General features: G+C 38.5%; 2 protein-coding genes across 2 annotated transcripts; one reads left to right on the top strand and one right to left on the bottom strand.

Annotated features, from left to right (window-relative positions):
- Positions 1-2,785: 2,785 nt before the first annotated feature.
- LOC110759338 (uncharacterized) lies at positions 2,786-3,661 on the bottom strand. Its single transcript, XM_021961394.1, has one exon. The coding sequence runs from the start codon at positions 3,659-3,661 to the stop codon at positions 2,786-2,788; it is 876 nt and encodes a 291-aa protein (XP_021817086.1).
- Positions 3,662-14,903: 11,242 nt separating this feature from the next.
- Positions 14,904-15,431, top strand: LOC148295678 (uncharacterized). The gene has a single exon (XM_088250568.1). It carries the CDS (start codon positions 14,904-14,906, stop codon positions 15,429-15,431), a length of 528 nt encoding a protein of 175 aa, XP_088106694.1.
- Positions 15,432-22,599: the final 7,168 nt, after the last annotated feature.

Raw genomic sequence — 22,599 nt, forward strand, 5'->3', positions numbered from 1 at the left:
TTTGCTTAGGATTCTCAACAAGGTTTTATTTGTGGCTTCCGCTTGGCCATTTCCTTGCGGGTAGTTGTTGTGTAAATACAGCTGCACCAAAATGGTTTCAACTGCATCCTCAACTTGTGATACTCGCAAGTGCACGAGCCGTTTGGTAGTATAGCATATGTAAGTGCGAGGTCGATCCCACGAGGATTGGTGATTGAATGATCCAATTTGTTTCCCCTACACAAAATAGAAATGAAAAAAGAAAATAAATAAAACAAGAAAGAATGAAATAACTCAAGCAAATAAGTTCCCAAGTTCAATTAGATTAACGGATTGATTCTAGCTAAAGTATGATTAAGCCATGGTGTTTGGTCATAACCTTGTGTTCCTAATTCCCTAATTTGATCATTTGTTGTCTAACCTAAAATTAAGCATTAGGAACCCATTAAGCATAGAAGAACAATTTAAACAACCAAGCATGTATCTAATCCCTGTTGTCGAATGTCCATACATACTCTTCCTATTCATAGTTCAATTCGAATTAAAGCATGGTGTATACTCTTAATTCAAACCAAGATAGCTAACATGCAAGCCTAAATGGTGATCAATCATTCAAACTAGCATATTAACTTATAAGCATAATGAATAAGAACATGAACCATAATTGAAACTTGGAAACTAATCAAACTTGAAACTAAAGAAAAGAATTTACATAATGAAAAGTTAAGTGGAACTAAGAAAACTTAAGAAGAATTTCAGCACAAATATTTCATTACAACAATTGAAAACTAGAAAATGAAACTAAGAGAATTTGAGGGAGAGAAGGGAAGGGAGCTCTAGAGAAGTGTTTGAGAGCTCCCCCCCTTGGGGTGTGTTTACAAGCTTAGAGAACTTCCCTATTTATAGGCCTAGGGGAAGTGAAAATCTGAATTCAATATGGCTAATGCATACAACACTTGTTTTATAAAATCTGAAATGGTTGATGCACTTGTATTAGAAAATCTAAATTGGGTGATGCACTTGTATTAGAAAATCTTGAATTGGTTGATGCACTTCACCAATAGATCCCACCAGCAGCCCTAGCTCATCTTCATGTCACCATGACCAAGCTTCCAACCAGAAATGATAGCTCATACCTAGCTCACCATGACCAAGCATCCAACCAGCACATGCTGAGGTCAGCATGACCAGCAACTTCAAGGGCTTACAACTTGGGCTTCTCTTAATCAAATTAGGACTTTAAGCACTCGAAATTGAAGTTCAGAATGTCTTCTTTCCAGCCATATGTTATTTGGGCCAATCCAAGGTCGGAGGAAGAAGTTAAGGCCGAAACAAATTGCTAACTCATTTTCCGCGCTGATAAGATCCATCCTGAGCATGGTTCTGTGTTTGCTAGGTAACGGACTCCAGATTTATCCAATGGGGCTGCATTTTGGATATGTTATAGTACACACCAATTGGAACAACGTTCATGAATCATGTTGCCTCATCCGAGCTATGTAGTTTGCTGAAACAAAGCTTGCAATATGACCTACGGAACTGGACTGGCAGGGGGCTGTAGCCAAAATGAGTTTGTCTTTAAGCTCTTCTTCCCTTCATCCAAATTAGGCCTTAACATGCTTGAATTGCATGAATTATGCTCTCTTGCTCTTTTGGCCTACAAAACACACAAAGGGAGGCAAATAACTCAAAATTATAAGAAACTAAGCAAAAGAAGTAAGTAAATTTGGGCATGTATATGTATGAAATTATGAGCTTAACAGTAGTATGGCGTGGAATGACGATGCTTGATACCATAGCCACTGAGTGTCGAGCTTACTTGCTTGTTAACAAATGGGGTACCATTGTCGGTGACGATCTTATATGGGATTCTGAATCTGCAGACAATGTATTCACGGATGAAATTTGCAATGGCAGCCCCCGTGGCCTTTCAGAGAGGAATTGCTTCAACCCATTTTGCGAAATACTCAGTGGCTGTGAGGATCCATATATAACTATCAGAAGGTGGGTGGAAAGGCCAAGGAGTACGCATGTCCTGCAATAATGTGGGAGGCTTGTGACTTAAATTGGCATGGACTTGACATGTATGACACTTCTTCACGAAATTGTATGCATCATTCTTCATGGTGGGCCAATAATACCCAACATTCAACAGCTGCCGATGAAGTCTCTTCATCCCTTGGTGTTCACCACATTCTCCAACATGAATTTCCTGCATCACTTGCCGCGCCTCAGATTCTCCTAAGCATTTCAAAGGTTCACCATTAAACCCTTTGCGATAGAGAGTGGATCCATCTATGAAGTATCTTTTTAGCGTCTTTTTGAGCTTGTGGGCATGCTTAATGTTGCTTGGTAGAACTCCTTCGATAAAGAATGCCAAGTATGGTGCCCTCCAATCTTCCACAAATGAAATGGTGAATGACTCTTCGGTGGAGGGTATCGTTGCACATTTGGGACAATTGGTTTGAACTTCGGCTGCTTGTCTCTTCATTTCTGGCCAATAATAACCTTTGCGTTGTAGGCGTCGATATAGGCTGATTATCGGCTCCAAATTGCAAGTGGCTTCATGTACCTCTCGGAGTCTTCTTTGTGCTTCTGTCAGTCCTATGCAGCGAGTCAGAATACCTCCTGGCAGGCGTCTATAGAGTTCGCTGAAGATAACCACGTAGTCCTTCAAGTCCTTGATGTTGCTTCCCTCGATCAGACTTTCTTTCACAGATTTTCTCCAATCTTTTTCCTCCAGCGGCTCCTCCTGAGCCATTGCTTCAACTGCCGGAACATCTCTTTTTATCACGGTGATGTTGGGCTACTCTTGGATAAATGAGAGCTTTAACCCCAATGTTGCCAAAGCATCAGCGTATCTATTAGTGACCCCCAGGATATGTTCCAGCAGCACTTGCTTGAAAGAACCGACAAGTTTTTCAGCAGCTGTGCGATACGGTGCTAATGTTGACTCCTTCACAGCGAAGCTTCCTTGTAACTGACTTAGCACCAAATTTGAATCGTCAATGATTTTGATCTTCTCTATGCCCATTTCCTTTGCTGTAGATAACCCCATAATGAATGCCTCATATTCGGCCACATTATTCGTACATGGGAAATTTAGTTTGAATGAGAGGGCCGTGGCTTGTCCTTCGGGGTTGACGAGTACCACACCTGCTCCTCCACCATTTGACGTAGAAGAACCATCAAAGTAGAGGGTCCATGGTTCTTCTTCTGTAACAACAGCCACCGTTTCCAGCAGCTCTCCCAGAACCTCCTCTGAAAGAATTGGTCCTTCTTCTTCAGGAAATAGAGCCAGCATGTCAATCACGGCTTGTCCTTTGATGGCCCTAGGAGTTGTGCATGTGATATCAAATTCGGACAGCTGCAATAGCCACCGTGCAAGACATCCGGAGAGCACTGGTCTCCTGAGCAAGTACCTTACGGGGTTGGACTTCACCATGAGCTGTAGCTTATGAGCAAGGAAGTAGTGACGCAAGCGCTGTGCAGCATAGACAAGGGCAAGGCATAAAAGCTCAGTCTTTGGATATCTTGTTTCAGCCCCCCCTAATTGCCTACTTACGTAGTAAATAGGGCCTTCTTCTCCACCATGGTCGTCTTGAGCAAGTAAAGCCCCAACCGCTGTGTTTGTTGCAGCTAGATAAAGCTTGAGAGGAAGTCTAGGAATGGGTGCTCTCATGGTGAGCAGCTTAGTAATTATTTGTTGCACCTGCTTGCAGAGGCGTGCCGTGATGATATGTGGAGTTTGGGAAGACAGGGTTTGGAGGAGCCCTTATCTAGGCATTCGGTGGTGCAAGTGATAACTCAAGGTTGAGGTCATCAATGAGCATAGGTGAGAATGCCATTGTTTTGTTTCTGGATGTTTTTTATGGTTTTCCTTGAGTTTGCAGGAAGAAATGCAGGGTATCATCCGCTTGCAGAGCGCGTGGTTTAAATAGACATATGCTGATGAGGGAGCCAACACCATTTTGGATTTCCCGGGCATGCTCGACCTAATCACTTCAAGGGGGAGCACCTTTACTTTCACTTTATTTATTTATTTATCTTTTTAATTCCATGTTTTCTGGTGTTTTATGTTTTTGCCCGTTACTTTCATTTTCTAGTGCTTTGTGTTTTTGCCTTTCCCTTTCAGCTATCATCTTTGTCTTATTTTGGTTAGGGAAATGTGTTTTGTTTTCCGTTTGTCGTCTTTGTTTTATTTTAGTTGGGAAGTGTGTTTTCTTTTTCTTTTTCTTTCTGCAACCTTACTCTTTTATTTCCGAAACAAAATAATAAAAACAAAAACAACCAAAAATAAAATAAAATAAAAACACCAATAGTGTAGTAGTAATCATTTTTTCACAGTGCTCGGTGTCTCGACCATAGGAGCCTTTAGTTTGGCCCTATGGCTGTCCTCTTCCGGGGCTTCAAGCACAGCCTCTTGGGGCTCATCACTTGAGCTCCCAAAGATCGCAATCTTAGCTTGAGCATAATTACTCTCGCGATCTGCTTGCTTGCGTTTACCCGGTCGGTCTAGGTCCTCCAGCTGCTTTCGCATCTCGCGAGAGTACAAATCTACCATTTTTTATAGGTTTTTATTCTCGTCCCGCAATACTTCTAGCTGGTGTCGATTCACCTCCACTATCCTTGCCCTCTCTCTTTTCAAACTTTTTATAGCACTCTGACACTCTTCAACCATACTTCGCTCCGCCGCCAACTGACCTTTCAGCACCTCTACCTCATGGGACTTTGCAAGTAGGCGATGACCCAAACTTGCGACTGTTGCCGTACTTTGCACGCTTAGTGCCAGGGCATCGCTCACGACCCGGTTGTCATCCCTTGTCCCCAGCACACGTATATCTTTAGGAGTCACTAAATTTCTAGCCACTCCAATGGCAACATCGTTGTCCAGGAGTATTGAGTCAATTACTGTCACAGGCCCCCATGCAGAGGCAAAGTAGGGCATCCATACTGGTGCCGCTGCTTGGCCTTGTGTCTGAGTCGGTGGAGCTAGGTTGAGATCCAACGAAAATGGGTAGGAAGAGGCCAATTGATTTCTCACTTTCTTTTCTCTTTTGTGTGTTTCTGAGTTGTGTGTTTTCCCCCCTCTTTCTCTTTCTCTTTCTCTTTTATAGACTTAGTTTCTGCTTAACCCTAGCCACTGCGCTTTTGAGTTCTGCGCGGCCGTTACGGCTTATCTCTATTTGTCGCCACACCCGTTCCCCAACCCCCCCTTAATTGCATTTTCACCTTTCACCACCTTCAAAGTGAAAAAGTCGTCCCGCTTCACCCAAGAGGCCAATAATTCTAGCTTGAGGGATGTGAAAGCGGCCTCTGCGCGCCGACACGTCCCTCACCTCTTTTTCCCATGACTACTCAGGAGCCGAGACATCAGGGACCACATTCTCTCCTTTCAAAATCCCACCTTTGCGCTCCCAATTCACATGTCATCTTAAATAAAAAGTGGGTTAACTTCTTTTGGGTTGGGCTTTCAATCGTTTGGGTTTTAGTTTGCGTAAGACTGTTTGTTTAGGGCTTACTGTTTTGAGTGTTTACTGTATCGTTTTTTATTTTTTTATTTTATTTTATTTTTGTATTCTTGTGTGTTTTGTGATTTTTATTTGCTTTAATACCTTCATTTGTTATTATGACATTGCTTGTGCCTAAATTTTAAACATTGAGGACAATGTTCATTTCTAGGTTTGGGGGTATTGGAGTTTAGCAAGTAAATTTGGTTTTTTTTTTTTTTTTTTTTTTTAATTTTAATTAATTTCTTGCTTGTTTTTATTTTGAGTCTTGTTTTGTTTTGAGTCACTTTCCGAACACTTATGATGAGATTGTGATAAATGTTTGCATGACTTAAATAAAAATTGGATTTCATTTTATTGTTATTTTTTTTAAATTAAAAAATTAAAAATTTAAAAAAATTAATTAATTGATTTGGCATCGTTTTAGCATGATATGTTCGAAACCTTCTTTGCACTTGCCATTTGTTTCATAATTCTCCAATTAAAGGATTTGCATGACCTAAAGAATTGTATTAAGCATAAATTAGACTTATATAACCATATAATGTGAGCTTTTGAGCCTTGTGCTTCATTTCATGAGTGTTATACACATACTCTTATTTTCTTGTCATCAAAGTTGTTTGATCTCATTATTCATTGATTTGGTTGAACACTTAAAAGTCATTCATTCTTATGCAATTTGATTTCATGACATTTAAGAAGTGATATTAAGGCCCTCTTTGGATCGTTTGTGCCTTTCAAGCTAACCTTATGCATGCTTAAGCATGATTTTCCATTGTTAACCATTTTGAGCCTACAAGTAAACCTTTTCTTTCATTTTACCAATTATATTTCGTTGCCTTAGCCCGAAAAATAAATATTTACCTTTCTAAGGAACTCATGAGCTCTAATTCGGATGTGTTTTTCATGCTAAGTTTGGGAAGAGATATTACATAAAGAAAAAAAAAAAAAAAAAACTTCACTCAATTGGTGAAAGAAAAGAAAAAAAAAAAGCTGTGATTAAGTGGTGGTTGATTGAAAATTTCATTTTTTAGTTTCCTTATTGGCCTCAAAATAAATTGGTGTTTGTTCAATTAAAGGAAAGGAGTATGAATCAATGTAAATGAAGGTATAAGGAGTTTTGATCATGTAAAAGAAAAAAAAAAATCTAATCATGATGATTCGAAGTCTTGTAAATAATTATTTTATGCTCTTACATTTTTGAGTTCCTTGGACTTTGTATTATCCATACCTTTCATTTCTTACTCACCTTACACCATTGGCCCCATTACAACCTATGTTAAAGACCTAAATTGATCTTAAATGTCATATTGTTGAATTGCATGCATTTTCTTAATTTTAAGTATTTGGCATCCTTCTTGAGATCATATTAATGCAAGTTCTTCATCTTCCTATTTTGAGTTAAGTCTTTTATGATTTAACTCTAATCTCATGTTTATAACTGAGTGCTGCATTGTAGCCCTCTTCTGAGTGATTCATTTGTGAGAGGACAACTTTGGTGAGATTTGAAGTTGCATTTGTGCTTGGTATGATTTTTGAAATTGTGTGAAAACTAAGATTGGGGAATTTGTTGCATTTGGCTATCACACTACTACACTTTGAGCATGTTGTGTTTTGAACTTTGCCGCCTTGTAAATAATGTCTAAAATTGAGCTTTTAACTTTTGAGTCATGTGCATGAGTCATTTCTTTTCAGAAAATGTTCGGAAAGATTGTTTTGAGTTTTATTTTTACTTTTTTTTTGTTTTTTTTTTTTTTTGTTTTTTTTTTGTTTTTGTAATTATTTTTGTTTTTATTCTTGTTGTTTTGCTTCCAGGACTAACACAATTTTTTTTTAAAGTTTTCTAACCACTTTGTTTTGTAGAGTTAGTAAAACGTTTGTGGGTATCGTTTCTGTTAAACCCTCAGGAGACACAACTCCTCCTACTAGGGATGCCTAGAGGTTTAAAGGCTTGTTGCATATGCTCAATGCAATCGAGTTACCTGCGGAAGTGGTTTAGTTAACTTCTTGTTTTGTTTTTAACTTTGTTTTGTGTTGTTTTGCTCGAGGACTAGCAGAATCTAGGTTTGGGGGTATTTGATCGGTTCATAATTGTATATCATTTCGTACCCTTCTAGCTTATGATTTGGTTATGTTTTTGAGTTAAACTTGTGCTTTTAATCCTTTTTGTGTTTATCTTTCAGTTCATTGAGCTTTAGGTAACAATGATGGCTTTGGATAGGAAATGATGCAATCCATGCATGTTAAGGCCTGATTTGGGTGAATGGAAGAAGAGCTTAAAGACAAACTAATTTTGGCTACAAACCCTTGCCAGCCCAGTTTCGTAGGTCAACTTATTGGCCTTAGATCAGCATGCTCTGGGGCTCGGATGAGGTGAAGATCTTCATGAAAGTTGTTCCAATGGGTGTGTACTATAACATATCCCAATTTCAGCCCAATTGAACATAGCTGGAGTCCTTAGCCCATCCAACACTGAACCCTGCTCAGGAGGATTTGCAACTGCCAGCTTTTAGCCATGTGCCTCACCCCAGCTATAACTGACTTAGTACCCAACATAATGAGTGAAGTAGGGAGGCATTCCAGCTATAAAATTCTAAAGGAGCAAGTTGGTACATGCTGGAGCTATTATAGAGAAAGCATGTGCATGCATGTAAAGCAGAAATGAAATGAAGTCAATTCCAGTCTCTGTTCGGCATCCAACTTGCAAGGCCTAAACCGCACATATCTAGTGCTCCGATGGGAATACTTTCTTCATAAACATTGTTCCAATGGGTGTCTACTATAACATATCCAAATTTGAGCCCCATTGGATACGTTTTGAAACCTCTGGCCTTCCTACACCAAGCCTGGTTCAGAAAACTCATTTTTTCAGCAACCAAAAGGCAACCACATGGGTTGGCAGCAAAAGGCAGCCACAATTGATCACCTTTGAACCCATGTGAAGAAAGCTTCAAGAGAAACAAAAGAAGTATGGGATGGAATTGATTCCAACCACACTAACATAGACAAGATGAAGTGAGAGTTTGGGTTGTATTAAAAGAGGAATGGTGGTGTTGGAATTCATCATGATGTTCCTCCCTCTTAGCCCTATAAATAGAGAAGTCTTCAAGCTTCAAAACACACCCCCAAGGGGGGGAGCTCTCAAACACTTCTCTAGAGCTCCCCTCCCTTCTCTCCCTCAAATTCTCTTAGTTTCTCTTTCTAGTTGTCAATTGTTGTAACAAAATGATTTTACTAAATTTTCCTTCAAGTTTTCAAGTTCTACTTTAATTTTATTTGTAATGTACATTCTTTCTTAAGTATTCAAGTTTAATTAGTTTCCAAGTTTCAATTATGGTTTTTGTTCTTATTCATTATGCTTATAAGTTAAGATGCTAATTTGAATGATTTATCACCATTTAGGCTTGCATGTTAGCTATCTTGGTTTGAATTAAGAGTAGACACCATGCTTTAATTTGAATTGAACTATGGATAGGAAGAGTATGTATGGACATTCGACAACAGGGATTAGATACACACTTGGTTGTTTAAAATGTTCTTCTATGCTTAATGGGTTCCTAATGCTTAATTTTAGGGTAGACAACAAATGATCAAATTAGGGAATTAGGAACACAAGGTTAGGACCAAACACCATGGCTTAATCATACTTTAGCTAGAATCAATCCGTTAATCTAATTGAACTTGGGAACTTATCTACTTGAGTTATTTTTTTTTTCTTTCTTGTTTTATTTATTTATTTATTTTTCTGTTTTGTGTAGGAAAACTGAATTGGATTATTCAATCACCAATCCCTGTGGAATCGACCTCGCACTTACATATGCTATACTACCGAACGGCTCGTGCACTTGCGAGTATCACAAGTTGAGAATGCAGCTGAATCCATTTTGGTGCAGCTGAATCGACGCAACACCAAGTGCTGGGGCCTTTACCGCCTCTTATTCTAATTGTATGGGCCTTTTAAGATAACAATATAATTTATCAAATAAATGGGCTAACCCTATCAAGTGTTGGGCCATTTTGGCTGAAGTAATGGGCTATTCTGGTTGGGCTATTTTGGTTGGAGTAATGGGCTACTTTCTCCTTTGTGCTTACCCACGTTTGGACCTAAGAAATGGGCTTGAGTTCAGAGGCTCCCAAGCGACCTGGAACTTCCATTTCTCGGCCCGTCAATGGGCCTTATGACAATTTATTATCATCCATACCACAACCCACTCAAGCAAGCCCCAGGCATTTGAGTGGCTTGGGCCCACTTGGGCTTGTAGCGTGGTTGGGTGTGAAATAATAATTTCCCGCTTGGCATAGCATGTCGCTTGGCATGCTTTAATTTTATTGTCCTGGAAGGAGGACACGATGCTTAATTAGCGTGGGCTTGTAAAGCCGGTGTATTTTATTACTGCCTGCCGCGCAAATCTCACGGCCTGGAGTTCCGGGCCGAGGGGATGTGCGTTAACACGGGGTTTCCTGCTTTTGGGTGCGGTGCGGTGCGGTTGTGCGCGGGCGTGCCAGCACGGTTTACCGTGCGTTGATGTTTCGATGAGTGTTGGATGGATGAATGGTGCGCCTGTTTGATCTATCTTCCTAGTCAAACGATTGTAGCCGAGAGAGGAACTGGTCTCGGCTGTTAGGTTCACGGCCTGAACTACAAGGCCGTCGAGTGATGGTGTTGGTGGTGGATTTTGGGCAGTGCTCCGGCGCGCTGCTCAGGGAGCGACGGTCGTGTGATATATGGGGTGAGTGAACGAACAACAAGGATGGTGCTCCGGCGCCTTGAAAATCAAGGGTCGTATGATATATTGATGAATGGATTCTGCTTACAATCTAACACTACTCCTAAGAAAGCAAGTAAAGATATTGAAAGTGCATTACAGGAAAAAATAAGTTGCTCCGTGGGAGGCTTGTTTTGGTGTTGAACCCTTTGAATGTAGCTCGAGTCTTGTATTTATAGGAAGAGTCCCTGGATGAGTAATCGAGGCTGAATTTACGCATAGTGGAGTCTGATTAGCGCAAGTGGGCAGTCCAATCGACATTTGGGATCGTGAAGTATGGTGGTGAGACTCCAGAAATCCCGGTGAATCTCGGCCGCCGCTCTCGATCGTGGGTTCTGAACCTCTGGCTGTGGAGACGCATTTATGGCCTGGATAGCTGGTGAACCAACATCTCAAGCTATCAGAATTCTTGTGAGAATGTCCACGTCTAATCACTCTAATCTTCATCACCAAATCCTGACTTTCAGTCACTTCCCACATTTCCTCATGCATTAAATGCTACTTTGTGGCCAATAGGTTCGCTGCATTAAACAAGCACTACTTCATTAAATGAAGCCTAGGACCCTGCTGTCACGTGATGATTTGCCTTCAATGCCTTGGCCGCAATTTTGTTCGGCCTCGGCCTCGGCCTACGCTTGAGGCCGAGATGATCATGCCTTAGCATTTCTTCTTTTATTTTTAAGGAAGGCGAAATGCCCTGGCGAAACGCTGCATTTCAGCCTCTGCGAACAAGTGCCAGGGCCGAGAGAAAGGGCTCCTTCGGCCAGCTCATAGCCGTGATCTATCAGGCACAAACAATTACCTTATCTTAGCTCCTAGCATGACAAATTATTTACTTGGTATGGCACGTGGACTGTGGCTTGCGTGTGGCTGGCCTTCGTGTTCTTCAATCCGTGCCTTTTCTTAATAAAGTGTCGTATTGGGCCGGGGATTTATTTGGGCCCAACCATGGATTTGTTGGGCCCCAACAGGGCTCTAATAAGTTTTTCATGCCCTTTTTCTCATGCTTTCAGTATTAGTTCTAATGTTCCAAAAGTTGTCTAAAAGAACTCCTTGTCTAAAAGAACCATGGATTTTAAAGCAATATTTCTAACTTCTTGTACTAAAATTCCATTATAAAAATAAGTATTTACTATTGATTGTGCTTGACTATTTATGCTTAATGGATTACCACCTTGTGATGGTGCACCACTATTTTTGCTGCCAGAGGATGATGGTCCAAAATATTGCATACCTGTTAATGAATAATACGGGATAAGATATTTGCTAAAGTATTATCCATACCTTTAATATGCTCAAATATCGGTCTAAATCCATTCCCTGTAATATAATCAACAAAATTGACCCATCTTCGGGCTGCTTGTTTATTAGTAGTAATTTTATTGTAGTGTGAAACAATATTCTGACAATCTGGTCTAATAGTAAATATCTCATTATGTAAAAATAATGGAAATGCTTCAAGGGAGTTAATGACTCCTAATATTTCTAAGTCAGTATCTGGAAGTCTAGCTTGTATATCATTAAATTTTCCTGATGCATATCTACAAACTTTTTCCTTAGATTTTGGTTCTTCCTTATGTTTCTTTTGATGTAATATTCCTACCCATCTTATTGATGATGCGTTTGTCTCAACTATTTTGTAATTATTATCTAATGGTAATGCTAAAGGTTTAAGCTTAGTTATATCTTGTTTAATGCTTTGAACTAATTTAATGTCTTCACTATTAAAATATTTTTGACCTGTTTTACTAGTTTTACTATGCAATGCTGCAATGTTTCTTCCTAAATCAGGGATAAAACTTCAAGCATAATTTAATAAACCTAAAAATGCTTGCAATTGCTTTTTATCCTCTAGTTTATCTGTTAATTCTAATACTTTTTTAGCTATTTTCTCTTGTAATTGTATAGTTCCTGACTTAATATAAATACCGAAGAATTCTATATCTTGTTTTTCAAGTTCTACTTTATTTCTACTGATGATAATACCATTATTTATAAATTCTTTCAAAATAATTTCTAAATGTTTTCTATGTTCATTTTTATTTTTACTATGAACAAGTATATCATCTACATATACACTACAAAAATTATCATACTTCTTAAAGATTTGGCCCATCTTTCTTTGAAAGATCGATGGTGCATTTTTTGATCCAAATGGCATTACAAGCCATTCAAAATGTCCTTCTAGACAGGTAAATGTTGTCCAGTAGATTGATTCTTCTGCTAACCTAATTTGCCAAAATCCTGATTTACAATCAAATATACTAAAATATTTACTTTCATAAGTTCATCTTTATTTGGTAATTTATAACTATCTTCATAAGTATTGTCATTTAATCTCCTATAATTATATATTATTCTAGCTTTACCTCTCTTAAGTTCTGAGTATTTTCTAACTACAAAGGCTGCTGATCTATGCCTAGATTTTGAAGGTCTAATTACTTTTAAGTTTAAAAGTTCTTTTATCTGTTGTTCAAATTCTTGCTTATCTAACAAATTACAAGGCATATATGCTGTTTTAATTGTTAAGTCTAGATTAATAATGTCTAATTTTGCTAATATCTTATTCTTATTCCAATGTAATTGGGGATCTTCTCCTATGATTCTAGTTTGTTCAGCTAATTGTAACTATTCTTCTAAATTCTTTGGTCTATCTATTTGCTTAATTTCTAAAGACTTTATTTCTCCTATAATTGGATACTCATGATCAAATATTATATCATCATATTCTAGATTATTTTGTTCATCTATCTTTTCTTTATTTAATTCTTCTAATTCTTCCATATTATAGTATTTAAAATTTTGTTCTTCTATGTTAATACTATTGTAAGGCTCTAATATATTACTTTGATTAGTTGTAGTTATACCTTTCTTAAAAAATGTAATGTCTGGAGGTGTATATAAAAATCCTCCTTGTAAACTTTTTAAGAAATTTAATCCTAAAATAAAGGGATATAATCCTACTGGGGATATAAAGGTTAAGGGTAAATAAAACTGTTGTCTTTCTATCCTAATTGGTATATTATTAATACAGTGTGTTAAGTATACAGGTCTCGTATCAAACTGTATAATTCTGACTAGTCTAGCTAATTTTTGCCTAAATTGTTCTGGTACTAACTCTTCTTTTATTACATTTTTTGTGCTTCCTGTATCTATCATAGCTATTGTTTGAATTTTATGTTCTTTTGAAAATTCTAACTCACAATTAATTGTTATTAACGAACTAGTCTTTTGTTTGTATATACTAGGGCAATTATTCTTTTGATTATTATTATCTATTATTTCAACTGTATTTATTTCTATTGGTCTATTATTAAAACAAAGTTTACAATAAACTATTGTCTTAGTGTAATATTTTTCTACTACTATTTTCTTACATTGATTACATTCTTGAGGCCATCCTAAATTAACATATTTAAATTCTTCATGCTCTGTTTGTTCCTCAAACATACACATATATTCATCTAATTCACTATCAGAATTACTAGAGTAATTTGATTCTGATTCTGAGTTGAAGGCATTAACACTACAAATACTTTCATTATCACTTAAATTATCATCAAGACTATAAATTGATTCTAAGTCTTCATCATCTTCTAATTGAAATTGCTCAATTAATTGTATTTTTTCTCTAGGTTGCTTTCCTAATTTGGGACACTTAGGTCTAATATGTCATACTTCACCACAAAGATAACATTTACATGTATTTTTATTAGGTACTTTATATTTTCTAATCCATGGTTTATTTGTTCTTTTCCTAAATTGTTTAGGAATATATATTCTTCTTCTAAAAGTTTTTGAAGGTTGAATTCTAAATTTTTTATATTGTTGTTTATAAGGCCTATATTTTTACAGCCAATCGCCCCAAGTGTGCGACAATACCCTCCACTAAAGAATCCTTCACCATTTCATTCGCAGAGGATTGGAAGGCGCTATATTTAGCATTCTTCGTTGAGGGAATTTTACCAAGCAGCACCAAGCATGCTTACAAGCTCAAAAAGACACTAAAGAGATACTTCATAGACGGTTCCACTCTCTTTCGCAAAGGGTTTAATGGTGAACCATTAAAATGCTTAAGAGAATCGGAAGCGCAGTAAGTGATACAGGAAATTCATGTTGGAGAATGTGGTGAGCACCAAGGGATGAAGAGGCTCTATCGGTAGCTGCTGAATGTTGGGTATTACTGGCCTACCATGAAGAATGATGCATACAATTTCGTGAAGAAGTGCCATACGTGCTAAGTCCATGCCAATTTAAGTCACAAGCCTCCTGTGCTATTACAGGACATGTGCACTCCTTGGCCCTTTCATACGTGGGGGCTTGACTTGATCGAGACTATCCATCCACCTTCTGACGGCTATATATGGATCCTTATAGCCACTGAGTATTTCACAAAGTGGGTCGAAGCCATCCCTCTTCGAAAGGCCACCGGGGCTGCTATCTCAAATTTCATCCGTGAATACATTGTGTGTAGGTTTGGAATCCCGTACAAAATCGTCACCGACAATGGTACACCATTCGTTAAAAAGCAATAAGCTCGACACTTAGTGGCTATGGTGTCAAACATCGTCGCTCTACGCCTTATTACCCACAAGGAAATGGTCAAGCGGAAGCCACAAACAAGACTTTATTGAGAATCCTAAGCAAGATGGTATATGAGTACGAAGGGGGCTGGAGTGTCCACATGCCGGATGCTTTATGGGCTTACCGCACCTCTCCAAGAAGTGCCACAGGCTTCTCTCCCTATTCGCTTGTGTACTGGTCCGATGCCATATCGCCCATCGAGATCACTATCCCCATTACTAGAGTATCAGTTGTTAACGACCTTGAATGGGATGCAAAGACATGCTCGGAGTGGCGCTTGTTAGACATCGAAGCTTTGGATGAGAAAAGAGCGGAAGCCGAAAGGAGAACAGCACTTTACCACAAAACCGTTGCCCAAGCCTACAACAGGACATTCAAGCCTCAAGCCTTTAAGCAAGGAGACCTCGTGCTAAAAGTTGTCGAGCATGTCAGAAGGCAAGTGTTGGGACCTTCCAAGTTTGCCCCGCAATGGGAAGGCCCATTCACAATCAAAGAAGTTTACAGCAGTGGCTATTATCGCTTGGTCTCTGTCAAAGAAGGCGCACTAACAGACCCCATCAACGGGAAGTGGCTCATGCCTTACTACTGCTAAGTTAATCCTGTGTCCAACACTTTTTATTATCGCATTTTTCTTTGTTTTAGAAATGAACTCCTTCTATCTTAGCTTCACATTTTGGAAAAAAGACACTTTTGTATGATGCACCATCATGGTAGCATGGGCTTTGCAATAAGAATGAAGGATTATTTTGAAGAAAAAAAAATCTATTCCTGGAGTCTTGCTATTCTTTCATTTCAAATTCCCCTTACACTTAAAAAAAAACACATGCTACTTAGCAGTAAAACATGCCAAGCAAAGTCACTTGGATGGGGTGCTGAATTGTCAACAAGTATCATGCTTAAGCAAAATAACATAAGGCATAAAAAGCCAAGCTATTACGAAAAAAAAAGGCATGCAATTCTTGAGGTGCCAGAACAATGAAACCATTGTACCCTCTCGATAAGCAATTCAAAGCATCTGGGAATTTTACAAAACCTTGTTGAAATCCATGCACACACTAGTCTGGCCCTCCCAAGGCGTCACAAGAAGGTGCATTTCGGGCCAAATAACTAGGACAAGCCTTGCAAAAGAAAAAACAATTCTAGAAAGCAATGCAGTAGAGATTTTTACTTTGAAGTCCTATTGAAATTTCGGCAGCATATACCTTGTTTTTAAGGCTAGCCAACCTGTCAGAAAGATTTCAAGAAGTTTACAAGAGCAAATTCTCCCAACCAAGCAATATATATGAGATGTATGGATTACAACACGCCTCAAGCATTCAGAAATTAATACAAGTTCCAGCGGTTCAGTGTTACATTGCAAAGTCATAACGACATAGTCGTTAGATTATCCAAAAGGTACACAGCCATAACAAAAATAAAGTTACACATGCTGAAGGTTAATACATCCTATGGTCTTAAGAAAGATGGGAACTGTGCACCAAGCCAAAGAAAATAACCTGCATAAAAGAAGTAAGAACATATGTCAAGACCAAATGGTGCTGGAAGAGGCAGCCTAGCAATAAAGGAAATGAGATGACAACGAGAAGAAAGACGAGGAGATGGGAAATCAGAAGCGTTACGTACCAGGAAATTATGAAGAATGTCCAAAGAGAACGGAGGAAGCCTTGAGAGATGACCTGGCTACTGCCTCAGCCACGCATTCAGCACTATCAATGGAAACACCTTTAGCAAGAAGCAGGGCCTGCAACTCCTGGTGCTTATCCTCCAATTCCCGCTGCTTAAGGTTCAGCACGTCAGCTGCAGTTTTCACCTCGTCGATACCAGACAATGATCTCATGCCATGGATTGCCCGTGCCCCAAATACAGTAAGTGCTAGATTCCTCACCAAGTTGAGGAGAAAGTGCACATGAAACCCCAGGGTCATGGCCTCGCAAATAGCGTCTCGCCAACAAAGGAGCTTGTAATCTGTGATATCCATAAGCTCCATGGTGTCCATTCCATAAAGCACCAAGCCTAGGGCCCGGAAGGTTGCGCTCTTGGAGAAGGATGAGGTGATACCCGTAACCTCTGCAAAGCTTCCATATTTATCCATAAATTTCCTCAAAGCTCCAATTGTTTCTGGGTATACAAAGGCACCCTGGAATGTTGCATACCCATCAAATTGGTAACAGAGAGGAAGAAGTTCGTCAATGGACCGAAGAATCTTGACGCCACCATCAAAGAAGGCTTTAAACGCAGTGAAGGAATTCTCCCAGTCCTGCCAAGATAGATTTCCCTATGATATATGCCCCATGGGGGTACTCTCGGTGGGAACATCACCAACCTGAAGACTCTCGCTAGTAATTTCACCACGAGGTGATGCCGCTGGAAGGTTCAGAGTAGTGCCGGCAGCTGGGTCGAGTGTTCTAGGAAGAGGAGAAGTAGGAGGCGGCACTACTGGAAGGTGCAGGGTGGTATCAGAAACTGCGTCAATTGGAGGAGTAGAGGGCGTACTGTTGCGTAGATACAGCTGCACCAAAATGGATTCAGCTGCATCCTCAACTTGTGATACTCGCAAGTGCACGAGCCGTTCGGTAGTATAGCGTATGTAAGTGCGAGGTCGATCCCACGAGGATTGGTGATTGAATGATTCAATTCATTTTCCCTACACAAAACAGAAATGAAAAAGAAGGGAAATAAATAAAACAAGGAAGAAAGAAAATAACTAACTCAAGCAGATAAGTTCCCAAGTTCAATTAGATTAACGGATTGATTCTAGCTAATGTATGATTAAGCCATGGTGTGTGGTCATAACCTTGTGTTCCTAATTCCCTAATTTGATCATTTGTTGTCTAACCTAAAATTAAGCATTAGGAACCCATTAAGCATAGAAGAACAATTTAAACAACCAAGCATGTATCTAATCCCTGTTGTCGAATGTCCATACATACTCTTCCTATTCATAGTTCAATTCGAATTAAAGCATGGTGTATACTCTTAATTCAAACCAAGATAGCTAACATGCAAGCCTTAATGGTGATCAATCATTCAAACTAGCATATTAACTTATAAGCATAATGAATAAGAACATGAACCATAATTGAAACTTGGAAACTAATCAAACTTGAGACTAAAGAAAAGAATTTACATAATGAAAAGTAAAGTGGAACTAAGAAAAACTTAAGGAAAATTTCAACACAAAAGATTTCATTACAACAATTGAAAACTAGAAAGAGAAACTAAGAGAATTTGAGGGAGAGAAGGGAAGGGAGCTCTAGAGAAGTGTTTGAGAGCTCCCCCCCTTGGGGTGTATTTACAAGCTTAGAGAACCTCCCTATTTATAGGCCTAGGGGAAGTGAAAATCTGAATTCAATATGGCTAATGCATACAACACTTGTTTTATAAAATCTGAAATGGTTGATGCACTTGTATTAGAAAATCTAAATTGGGTGATGCACTTGTATTAGAAAATCTTGAATTGGTTGATGCACTTCACCAATAGATCCCACCAGCAGCCCTAGCTCATCTTCATGTCACCATGACCAAGCTTCCAACCAGAAATGATAGCTCATACCTAGCTCACCATGACCAAGCATCCAACCAGCACATGCTGAGGTCAGCATGACCAGCAACTTCAAGGGCTTACAACTTGGGCTTCCCTTAAGCAAATTATGACTTTAAGCACTCAAACCTGAAGTTCAGAATGTCTTCTTTCCAGCCATATATCATTTGGGCCAATCCAAGGTCGGAGGAGGAAGTTAAGGCCAAAACAAATTGCTAACTCATTTTCCGCGCTGATAAGATCCATCCTGAGCATGGTTCTGTGTTTGCTAGGTAACGGACTCCAGATTTATCCAATGGGGTTGAGTTTTGGATATGTTATAGTACACACCAATTGGAACAACTTTCATGAAGAATGTGGCCTCATTCGAGCTATGTAGGTTGTTGAAACAAAGCTTGCAATATGACCTACGGAACTGGACTGGCAGGGGGCTGTAGCCAAAATGAGTTTGTCTTTAAGCTCTTCATCCATTCATCCAAATTAGGCCTTAACATGCTTGAATTGCATGAATTATGCTCTCTAAAGCCATCATTATTACCTAAAGCTCAATGAACTGAAAGATAAACACAAAAAGGATTAAAAGCACAAGTTTAACTCAAAAACATAACCAAATCATAAGCTAGAAGGGTACAAAATGATATACAATTATGAACCGATCAAATACCCCCAAACCTAGATTTTGCTAGTCCTCGAGCAAAACAACAAGAAAAACAAAGATAAAAACAAAACAATAAGTTTAACTAGACCACTTTCGTAGGTAACTCGATTGCATTGAGCGTATGCAACAAGCCTTTAAACCTCTAGGCATCCCTAGTAGGAGGAGTTGTGTGTCCTGAGGGTTTAACAGATACGATACCCACAAACGTTTTTCTAACTCTACAAAACAAAATGGTTAGAAAACTTATTAGATTTGTTAGTCCTTAAGCAAAACCAAAAACAAAAACAAACATAAATACATTAACAAAAACAAAAAAATAAAACAAAAAGAAAAACAATTAAAAAAATAAAAAGAACTCAAAACAATCTTTCCGAACATTTTCTGAAGAGAAATGACTCATGCACATGACTCAAAAGTTTTTAACAATAAAAGCTCAATTTTGGACATTATTCACAAAGCGGCAAAGTTCAAAACATAATATGCTCAAAGTGTGGTAGTGTGATAGCCAAATGCAACAAATTCCCCAATCTTAGTTTTCACATAATTTCAAAAATCATACCAAACACAATGCAACTTCAAATCTCACCAAAGTTGTTCTCTCACAAATGAATCACTCAGAAGAGGGCTACAATGCAACACTCAGTTATAAACATGAGATTAGAGTTAAACCATAAAGGAGTTAACTCAAAATAGGAAGATGAAGAACTTGCATTAATATGATCTCAAGAAGGATGCCAAACACTTAAAAGTAAGAAAATGCATGCAATTCAACCATATGACATTTAAGATCAATTTAGGTCTTTATTATAGGTTGTAATGGGGCCAAGGGTGTAAGGTGAGTGAGAAATGAAAGGTATGGATAATACAAAGTCCAAGGAACTCAAAATGTAAGAACATAAAATAATTGTTTACAAGACTTCGAATCATCACGATTAGATTTTTTTTCTTTTACATGATCAAAACTCCTTATACCTTCATTTACATTGATTCAAACTCCTTTCCAAACACCAAATTATTTTGAAGGCCCAAAAATGAAACCCAAAAATGAAATTTCATTCAACCACTACTTAATTACAACTTTTCTCTTTTCTTTCACCAATTGTGTGATTTTTTTTTTTTCTTTTTCGAAATGTAACACCCATTCCCAAACTTAGTATGAAAAACTTATCCGAATTAGAGCTCATGAATTCCTTAGAAAGGTAAATATTTGTTTTTCAGGCTAAGGCGAGGAAATATAATTGGTAAAATGAAAGAAAAGGTTTACATGTAGGCTCAAAATGGTAAACAATGGAAAATCATGCTTAAGCATGCATAAGGTTAGCTTGAAAGGCACAAACGATCCAAAGAAGGCCTTAATATCACTTCTTAAAATGTCATGAAGTCAAATTGCATAAGAATGAATGACTTTTAAGTGATCAACCAAATCAATGAATAATGAGATCAAACAACAACTTTGATGACAAGAAAATAAGAGTATGTGTATAACACTCATGAAATGAAGCACAAGGCTCAAAAGCTCACATTATATGGTTATATAAGTCTAATTTATGCTTGATACAATTCTTTGGGTCATGCAAATCCTTTAATTGGAAAATTATGAAACAAATGGCAAGTGCAAAGAAGGTTTCGAACATGTCATGCTAGAACGATGCCAAATTAATTAATTAATTAATTTTTTTTTACAATAAAAATTTACAAGGAAAACAAAATAAATAATAAATAAAATTCAATTTTCATTTAAGTCATGCAAACATTTATCACAATCTCATCAAATGTGTTCGGAAAGTGAATAAAATCAAAATCAAAATCAAAATAAAAGCAAGACTTAACAAAATAAAATAAAAATAAAAACAAGCAAATAAATAAATAAATAAATAAAAATTAAGGAAAAACCAAATTTACATGCTAAACTCCAATACCCCCAAACCTAGAAATGAACATTGTCCTCGATGTTTAAAAATTAGCCACAAACAATGTCATAACAACAAATGAAAGGTATTAAAGCAAATTAAAAAAAAAAAATCACAAAATCACAAAAGAAAACAAAAACAAAATAATTATAAAATAAAAATTACAACACAAACAAACAAACAAACAAAAAAAAAAATTGAAACAGTAAACCCTAATCACACAATTCTGAAATCCAAAAAAAATTTTGAAGCCCAAAGCCCACAATTTCGAAACACAAACCACGGTGAATTTAACCCACTTTGAAACCCAAACTAAAGTGAAACCCGACCCACAATTTGTTTTCATTTCCGGCTTTTTATTATTATTTAGTTTTGTAAAAACAAACTATCGAACCGTGATTAGCAACACAAAGAGCGGGATTTTAACATGGGTCATGATGTCTCGGTTCAGTGTAAGGGACCAACAGATAGGGCGAGACACGTGTCGACGCATAGAGGCGCCGCAGACTCCACAAGCAAAAATTACGGGCTCATGGAAAGGCGCGAAGACTTTACTGAACACGTTCGTTCAGAAAAGACACATCGTGATAAATGAGTTGGGTATGGTTGGAAGGCGAGAAGGTTGTGGGACTCAAGGAATGCTGGAGATTCAGAAAATGCTCAGATGCTGCAATGGCTAGGGTTTGTCAAAGACTAAGTCTATAAGAAAGGGTGAAAAAAAAACGCAAACTCAGAAACACACAAAAGAGAAAAGAAAGAAAGAAGAAAAGAGAGTGAGAAATCAAATGGCCTCTAACTACCCATTTTCGTTGGATCTCAACCTAGCTCCACCGACTCAGACACGAGGCCAAGCAGCGGCACTAGTATGGATGCCCTACTTTGCTTCCGCACGGGGGCCTGTGACAGTAACTGACTCAATACTCCTGGACAACGATGTTGCCATTGGAGTGGCTAGAAATTTAGTGACTCCTAAAGATATACGTGTGCTGGGAACAAGGGATGACAACCGGGTCGTGAGCGATGCCCTGGCACTGAGCGTGCAGAGTACGGCAACAGTCACAAGTTTGGGTCATCGCCTACTTGCGAAGTCCCATGAGGTAGAGGTGCTGAAAGGTCAGTTGGCGGCGGAGCGAAGTATGGTTGAGGAGTGTCAGACTGCTATAAAAAGCTTGAAAAGGGAGAGGTCAAGGATAGTGGAGGTGAATCGACACCAGCTAGAAGTATTGCGGGACAAGAATAAAAACCTATCAAAAATGGTAGAGTTGTACTCTCGCGACATGCGAAAACAGCTGGAGGACCTAGACCGACCGGGTAAACGCAAACAAACAGATCGCGAGAGTAGTTACGCTCAAGCTAAGATTGCGATCTTTGGGAGCTCAAGTGATGAGCCCCAAGAAGCTGTGCGTGAAGCCCCGGAAGAGGACAGCCAGAGGGCCAAACTCAAAGCACACATGACGAGGGTTCTTCCAGCAACAGCGAGCGGGTCTCTTCATACGAAGAGGGATGGCGGAGTCGAGTTCGGCTCGAGCTCCCTTCTAGCAGTTGAGGATGGGTGGTTTTGGCCAGATTCCACTCTCACTCACTTTGGGTTTGTTGGAAGGAGAAGAAAGGAGAAAGAAGAGAGGAGTAATGGAGAAAAAATGGGTATGGT

The sequence above is a fragment of the Prunus avium genome, chromosome 3, assembly GCF_965620075.1.
Source record: "Prunus avium chromosome 3, drPruAviu1.hap1.1, whole genome shotgun sequence".
NCBI classification, from domain to species: Eukaryota; Viridiplantae; Streptophyta; class Magnoliopsida; order Rosales; family Rosaceae; genus Prunus; species Prunus avium.

Excerpts from the sequence above, each read along its gene's own strand:
- LOC110759338 (XM_021961394.1), bottom strand. The coding sequence starts at position 3,661 with ATGAGAGCACCCATTCCTAGACTTCCTCTCAAGCTTTATCTAGCTGCA.
- LOC148295678 (XM_088250568.1), top strand. The coding sequence starts at position 14,904 with ATGGTATATGAGTACGAAGGGGGCTGGAGTGTCCACATGCCGGATGCT.